The sequence below is a fragment of the Condylura cristata genome, unplaced genomic scaffold (genome assembly GCF_000260355.1).
Source record: "Condylura cristata isolate star-nosed mole 26May11 unplaced genomic scaffold, ConCri1.0 scaffold00022, whole genome shotgun sequence".
In the NCBI taxonomy this organism is placed as follows: domain Eukaryota; kingdom Metazoa; phylum Chordata; class Mammalia; order Eulipotyphla; family Talpidae; genus Condylura; species Condylura cristata.
The window spans coordinates 19306077-19314311 of record NW_004567123.1 but is presented as its reverse complement, the minus strand read 5'-3'; the positions used below and the strand labels follow the sequence as shown (position 1 = coordinate 19314311).

General features: G+C 49.7%; 1 protein-coding gene across 1 annotated transcript in view; it reads left to right on the top strand.

The window, feature by feature from the left end:
- Positions 1 to 8235, top strand: part of ZNF341 (zinc finger protein 341) — a 35635-nt gene that overhangs the window by 7914 nt on the left and 19486 nt on the right. Inside the window, exons 5-8 of the mRNA XM_012728098.1 lie at positions 15 to 149; positions 2947 to 3142; positions 4377 to 4461; positions 6740 to 6933. Coding sequence (XP_012583552.1) covers positions 15 to 149; positions 2947 to 3142; positions 4377 to 4461; positions 6740 to 6933 — 610 coding nt within the window. The remainder of the gene's footprint in view (positions 1 to 14; positions 150 to 2946; positions 3143 to 4376; positions 4462 to 6739; positions 6934 to 8235) is intronic.

Below are 8235 nucleotides of genomic sequence, written 5' to 3'. Positions count from 1 at the left end.
CCCCCCCACCCCAGAACCTGGGCCCCCCTGGACGAGCCAACCCTGGTGGGAGTGGCGTGGTGGAGGTGTACAACGCCCCGGCACCCCTGGCTGGGAGTGGAACAGTGGAGATCCAGGCGCTGGGCATGCAGCCCTACCCACCCCTGGAGGTGAGCAGAGCCTGGGGCGGGGGGGTGGAGCAGGGGAAGCTTGTCATGGCCAGCATGGCTAACCTAGACCCTTTCTGAGCATCATTATATACCCAGCACTCTGCTGGAGATACTGTGGGGGACAGAAGCAGACCTGATCCCTGCCCTCAGAGTACACCTTATCTTGGGGGAGAAAGACTTTAATCAAGTCATCATGTCTATAAATGGAAACCACAAAACCATGAGGAGGTAGTGTGAAGTGGCGATCGTAGCAGGAATGCAGGCTGCCTCCGGAGAGTGCTCAGAGCAGTCCGAGTACCTGCCTCTTGGGGAGAGAGTTCCAAAAAATGATCTGCATGAGTGTCATATTTTTAACAAGTTCAGCATATCCGTTAACTATGGTTGTGTCAAAAATAGCCCCAGCGCCACAGTGGTGTAGCGCTCTCACAAGTATAGTGGTCAGCTGGGCAAGGGCTGATCCTGACTGCCCTCAGCCACGTGGCTAGAGCTGGGTTACTAGCTGCCAGCTGCTCTGGGATAGCCTGGGCGGGGTGACCCAGCTCTGCTCTGTGCAACTCTCATCCTCCAGCAGTGAGCCAGTGTGAAGGCCTAGGCTGGTCAGTGACAGTCTCTCCCCCATTGGTCCCAGCAGGTCACAAGGCTTGCTTAGATTTTGGGGGGTAGGGAAACAGATGCCACCTCTTCATGGAAGAGCTACAGAGTCACACCACAAAGCACATGAGTATGGGGAGCAGTGAAGAAGTGAGACCGTGATGTGGTCACTCCTATGGACCATGCTCATTCCCTGCTGAAGGGCTCTGAGCTACAAGCACTCTGCTCAAGGTGCTGAGAGTTCATAGAACCTTCCTAGTGCTAGAGGCTTGTTGGTGACATAGGAGCCTGCTTGCTCTTGAGGGCGTACTAACTCAGACCTAGAACCTGGCCATACAGATACCCCAAATCAAGTGGCAGCTGTGTGTGAAGAGAACCAGACTGGCCGGAAAGTCCCACCACCAGCATATGATGTTGTGAGAAGCTACGGGGAGATTTTCCTGGCCTAGGAGAATAAAGCAAGCTTCCCTGAGGACTTTGTCAAATAAAACAAAGTTAAGGTGCTGAGTGGATGATGGCAGCCCTGTAGGCAGAGGGGCTGGCACAGGGGCGCTGCTGTTGATTATTTTCCACATTGACAAGGTTCTCTTTGAGGGCAGAGCCTGAGTGGTCTTTGATTCTGTCAAGGCAGAATATTAGAACCTAGCAGAGTTCCTGGCCCTTGGGGCTGGGAGTAGGGCCTTCTGGCCTCAGTTTCCTCCCCTCTGAAATGGGAACCCCTCTCCTAGGGCTTTTGGGATAATGGGAGCTAACTCAGTGGCAGTCACATAGTAGTGACTTGCATAATGGGTGAATTCATTCATGTGACAGGTTATGTACTGAGTCCTGTATCGATCAGGAAAACAGAAGCACTCCAGCCATTCCTGGCAGATGGACTTAATAATGCAGGAAGTTGGATGCTTACAAAGAGAATGAACTGGCCAGAAGAGCAAAGTCAGGGTTGACAGACTCCTCTGATTTTCAGGCTGACCAGCATCACCTGACACCGTCAGGACCCTGCAATGAATCTGGGATTCCGTGTGGCTGGTGTCCAGGCTGCCCTGCCAGCCTTGGGGCTGGTGGCCAGACGTCCCTCAGCACTCAGGACTACAAACCTCTCTGTCTCTGATGGCTGCTAGAGAATGGTTTCTCCCTCCCTCTGCCTTCCCTGTCCCATGCAGATGCTTCTCATGGACAGAACCTAATAATTTTGTTCTTGGAACCATGCTGGTAAAGGAACCTGGAAATGTGGTTTTAAGCTCCCCACCCTTGCATTTCAGTGGAGGATGTGGGAAAGGTACGAAGGGCCAACAGATAAGATCTGGTTGACGCACCTACTGGTGCCATCTCAGACACCCAGTGCCTGCTAAAGGAATCCATTCATTCAGCAAATGTTTATTGAGTGCCTGCTGTCTACCAAGATTTGCTTTGGGCCTGGGGTTAGAGCATTAAACAAAGGCAGAACAATCCCTGCCTTCATGGAACTAGGCAGGTAATAGAGAAGATAAGTAAAGTACATAATTCATTAGATAATAAATCTAAGGGGAAAAGTAAAGCAGAGAAAGATAGGGAGCAAAACTTTGGCCAGGTTAGCCCGATGATTGATGAATAAATGAATGCACACGTGAATTATTCACAATGTACCAGAGTTAACTAAGTTTGAGTGACCTGGAATCCATTTGATAATTTCTTGTGGCCTCAATGTCAGTTCTCAGTTGAGGGATGCCTGCTTGTGTGTCAAGAAGGGAGAGTGAGAAGTGGAATTGCTGAGAATATGACCCTTCTGACTTCCTGGTTCCTTGGTGTTAACAAAATGCTAACAACAGTAATGGCTGTAATAATAGCTCGTGTTTGTTGAGTACTTAGTATATGCCAGGGACTGTTCTAAGCTCTCAGTGGCCTAATGAGAGAGGTACTATGATTAATCCCATTTTACAGATATGGAAACTGAGACAGAAAAGTTAAAATACCTGTTCAAGATCATTCAGGTGATAAATAGTGGAGTCAGGATTTGAACCCAAGGAGCCTGACTGGCAGCTGGCTGTCTTCATGAAGCTAGTTCTAAGGGGTCTTGGGAATAGTTGGGCTGACAACTTGGAGAGGTTAGGATGGCGATATAGTAGGGAGTGGCTGAGGTCAGCTGTCGCCACAGTGAGGGCCCCCTGGCTTGGGCAGCTCTCTCTTCTCCCTTCCCAGATGTCTTTTTCTGAATGTGTCATCCTTCTAGGTGCCAAACCAGTGTGTGGAGGCTCCAGTGTACCCCACCGCTCCAGTGTATAGCCCTGGGAAACAGGGGTTCAAACCAAAAGGACCAAATCCCGCCACCCCCATGACCAGTGCCACAGCAGGCACAGTGACCACCTTTGACTCCACACCAACGCTGAAGACCCGACGGGCCAAAGGTGTCGGTGGACTCCAAGAAGGTGGGCCTGCAGCTGGCCAAGGGTATCTTCCCTCAACATTGCCCTGTCACAGACTGCACAGTCTTCATTTTTATGGTGGTGGTTAGGACTAAGTTTGGCTGCATGAGATGGAAAACTTAAGAGTAACTTTAAAATAATAGAACTTAATTTTTCTCAAAGCAACGCCATTTTGTTTGTCTTTCTGCTCTATTTTCCCTAGAGCATGGCTTCCGTTACCCAGATGCCTCATTGTGTAAGTGGCTGCTAGAGCGCCAGTTCTCAATTTTATATTCCAGGCAAAAATAGGTGTCTCCCAGCTGCTAAAAGTTCTATGATGCTTTTGCTTATATCTCATTGGTCAATACTTAGTCACATCACTATGAAATTGTAAAGGAAACTGGGGAATGTGTCTTTTAGCTAAGAACATTGATGTCTTACTATGTAGAAAGAAATAGGGGAGAGTAGTTTTTGGACAATGTCCGCCAGCCTTTTAGAATGCTGAGTTTGGGGTTGATGTCAGAAAGTGGTGGACGTGGGAGAGAGAGCAGAGAAACTGAGAATTTTTCAGAGGCTTTCTAGGCAATTCCTCCCTCCCTCTCTTTTCCCCCTTTCCTTCCCTCCCTCCTCTCCCTTCCATAAATATGCTCTGAGCATCTGTATGCCTGGCTTACTCTCAGACTGAGGATCCAACATCTTGATGATTCCTCTGCCTTCAGTTATAATTTAATGGGAGAAACAGACAGGGAAAATGGGATAAATATTTTTTGACTTCTCTAGGAAGGCGATTAACAAGACACTATGATTGAGAATACTGGGTAAAGGCTAGAAAATGCAATCAGCCTGTGGCGATCTGGGGAAGCCTGTCAGGCAAGGGGGGACAGCAGATGGAAAGGCCCTGAAATAGGGCCACGTTTCGGGCCTTTCAAGGTAGCAAAGGGTCTGCCACTGCTGGATGGAGAACATGACGAGGCTGGCAGGAAGCAGGGAAGGCAAAGGTCTGCAGACCCAGCAGAGTTGGCTTTTATCCTGGAGCAGGGGCCCTTTGGGGGCTGAGCATGTCCTGGGCTTCCCTCGCTCAGGCCCTGTGAGAGCCTCACCTGGGCTCTGCCCCCTGCCTGTCCATAACTGTAGACCTCCCAGCACTGGACTGAATGTCCCCAGGCCAAGCGTTAGAGTGGCTGGAGGCTGCCCTAGGTACCCTCAAAGGTGCCCCCAGCCTTACCAATCCCCTCCTCCCACTGTCTTTCTGCTGCAGGGAAACCCAAGGCCCAGAAGCTCAAGTGCTCATACTGTGACAAGTCATTCACCAAAAACTTTGACCTGCAGCAGCATATCCGAAGGTAGCCCGGCCTGGTGGGGTGGGGGGCTCCTGGGCAACCCAAGCTAGGGGCCAGCATTCAAATGGGAGCAAAACTCCCCTTGAGCCCCTAGCCTGTTGGTGACACAAGCCTGTCCACTCTGCTGTGATGTTTAGGCCTTCAGTCCAGGTTAGTGTGGTTTGCCCTCTGCACGCAAGAGCAGCAGGGGATCTGTGAAGGCTGAAGCGCCTGTAACGGGGTGATCCAAACAGCAAAATGGGGGGAAGAAATGTCCTCAGACCGACAGGGGCTTTGCAGGCATGAAGGCTGCCTCGTTCGTCACCTGTGCAGAAAGGCCAGCAGGGCTGCCCTGCCCTGTGAACAGGTGGGAGAGCTGGCTCCCGCCCAGGGCTCTTGAGATAACTCCTGTCCAGAGAGCGGGCATGGAGGGCTGGCTTTGTTCAGTGTTCCTCACAGATGGGATACACTGATACAGGAAATTGTAGGTGGTTCACTGAAAAGTGCTGAAGACACAGTGAGAAAATTATACTTCATATAACAAGAACATCTTGTATGGACACTGCTTAATGCTTCTCACACATTTGCTCATCATTATAACAGAGAGGAGGGGAGCGGCTCACGGCATCAACCTTGGATTTGAGCCTTAATCATTCAGGCAGCTCAACAGTACAATGTCCTGCAGCATTCCTATTTTTTTTTTTTTAAAGATTGATTGATTTGTGCATACAAGAGCTGAGTATAGACCAGAGGTGTAGGGGGTGAGAGGATTCCCCAAAGACAGAGTGGGGAGCAAAACAGGCAGATGTACTGAAACACACTGCAGGTGAGGCAGGAGACGTCTGCTGCGCCATGTGGGTCAGCTCCCTGGGCGGGAATTGAAAGGTCTGCAGTGGCTGTGGATTGCTTCATAGTGCTGAGACTTAACACCTTGCACCACCAGGGAGCCCCTCTTGTAGCATTCCTGACCTCTGACCATTAGGTGCCAAGTGTTTCATGGAGGGCAAAATCAGTCTCAGTTGGGAGCCACTGGTCAATGCTAGTGCCATCCAAACTAGGATGCAAATGCCCAAACTGGCTCTGTCCAGGAAGCAGGCTCATATAACCTGTATGACTGTTAGGCGTTAGAGCTGGTGCTAGTGTGAACTGAGAAACTGAATTTTTAATTTTAATTTCTTTATTGGAAACTTATTTTTTAATCAAAATAACTGATTTATAGTAGGTTTCAGGTGTAGATCACAATATTGTTTTATAAATTATTACTTTATTGTTCTTTGTATTTATTTTTATTTAAATTTATGTATATTTTAGAGCATTGTTTTGGTTTTTGGTTTTTTTAAAAGATCTATTCATTTATGTGTACAGAGCTGGGGTATAGGCAGAGGTGCAGGGGCGGTGAGAGGATTCACCAGAGACAGAGTGGGGAGCAGAACAGGCCGACTGATGAACTCATGCTGAAGTGGCTTTAGCGTCTTAGCGCTTTGCTTAACCTGCTGCGCCACTAGGGAGGGCCGACACTTCTTTTTTTAAAGATTTATTGTTTATGCATCAAGAATGGATATAAGACAGGTGTGGGGAGGTGAGAGGATTCGTCAGAGACAGAGTAGGGAGCAGAACAGGCAGAGTAGCTGAAGTACACTGTACAGCACTGCTCATTTTTGTACAATATTTGCTTTCTCCACTCAGGTGCAGTCCCCACAGAAGCCTCACCACCAGGTCACTCGTGCACTAACACCATAGTCTCTTCTGCTCTTCCTATCCGTTTTCACCCCTCTGCCTCACCCTCTCCTGATTTATAGTTGACTGTTAATTATTATTTTCCTGATCCCTTATTATATGCCCCTATATTCCTTCTATATCTGAAACCATCTACTTTTCTTTTTCCTCCTGACTTACTTTGTTTCCGTAATAAGCAGTTTCCATACACAATAACACATCCGAAGCCATGTCTTTTGAGTTCTCCGCATTTTGAGAAAGTGAGTCCATCTGAAGGGTGATACTAAATAGGGGGTCAGAGTCCTGTGCTGTATGAGCAGCATTTCTCCTTCAAATACCAGAAAGTCCCGTGTGAACGAGCGTAAGCGTTAGGAGTGCCGTATGTCGCAGCATGAGACGTCCACGGGAAGGCCCGCGCCAGGGCCCCTTGATTCAAACGCTCCCTGGTGTCGCCACGCCAGGGTCTTTCCGCCTCGGCAAGCAGGCTTGTCCTCGTGGGGTGAGGATGGTGGCCAGGGTGCGCTGTCCCGGGCGGGGGCTGCGCCCCAGCGCCTGCGCGGCAGCTGAGGAGGCTTGCCTCCCACAGTCACACCGGGGAGAAGCCCTTCCAGTGCATCGCATGTGGCCGTGCCTTTGCTCAGAAGTCCAACGTCAAGAAACACATGCAGACCCACAAGGTGTGGCCTCCCGGGCGCAGCGGTGGCACCATCTCTCGAAACTCTGTAACGGTACAGGTCATGGCGCTGAACCCCAGCAGGCAAGAGGATGAGGAAAACACAGGTGGGTGGCAGTGGGGAGCACTGCCCTCCCCATAACTCTACTGTAGCTTCGTGGGCGCGTGTGTGTGTGACCTCGGGCAACGCCTTGGCCTCTCTCTGAGACGGGCATAGGATGAACGGAGGGATGACCCGCTCAGTGTGGCATTGCTCCAGTGCTCTACCTGTGGCACCTCTTTTTTGCTGTGCCCAGTCCCTGCCGTGGCATCTGTTTTCAGTATATCATTCCAGGCAGTCGCTGTCAGTTGATAGGAAATTGAAGCCGACTTGGCCCGCTCTGATGGTCTCCAAAGCCCATTACATTTCGCAGCAGTCTCCAGCACTTATGCCCCTGCCCCTGGTGTTGGTTTAATTCCACCCCTCATGTGAGTTGAGGACTTACTAGGCTTGCGCTGCACTATCCCACAAAATATGTACAGTGATGGCTCCTGTCAATAGCTGTTTAAAGGAAGGAAAACATTAATTTTAATTATATATTTATTTAACCTAATACATTACTGTAACATAGAAATTTTTGGTGAGATATATAATTTTTTTATATACTGTTTTCGAAACTCGGAGTGTATTTACGTTTATAATACACCTGAATTCAGACTTGGCCGTGTTCTGAACCTCAGGTGCTCTATGTGGCTTGTGGCCACTCTTTGGACACGGACACGGTAGTCCTGGAACCCCCAGAGCAGCTCACAGGTGTGCAGTGCCAGCTCATGAAGGGGTACAGTTACATATGACCCCTTTTGTATGACCTTTCTGTTGGAACCGGCCCGCCTGTGTGCTTAGCCAGCCTGTGTGTGTCTTCTGAGTTCATGGAGCTCTTTGGGTAATAAATCATTTCTTTCTAAATTCCCAGGGCTTAACTAAGTTCAGCATAGGCTCATGGAGGCCTACTGTGTGCAGGACCACTGGGCCTACAGAGACGAGATCAGAGCCCCTGTCCTCAGGGAGGACCCTTACTCAAGTGGTTATAATTCAAGCAAGGAGCTGGGAGGCATGGCGTGTATAGCTAGGACTGATATTCAGGATTTTTTTTGTTTTTTAAAGATTTATTTATTTGTGCATACAGAACTGGGGTACAGGCCAGAGGTGCAGGGCCAGTGAGAGGCTTCACCAGAGACAGAGTGGGGAGCAGAACAGGCAGACTGACGAAGTACACTGCTGAGGGAGCAGTGGGCGGGTCAGGAGAGGTCTGCCGCGCCATGTGGTCACCTCTGGGGCAGGGATGGAACTCTTGCTGAAGTGGCTTTAGCTTCTCAGTGCTGTGCTTTAATGCGCTGCGCCACCAGGGAGGGCCAGATATTCAGGATTT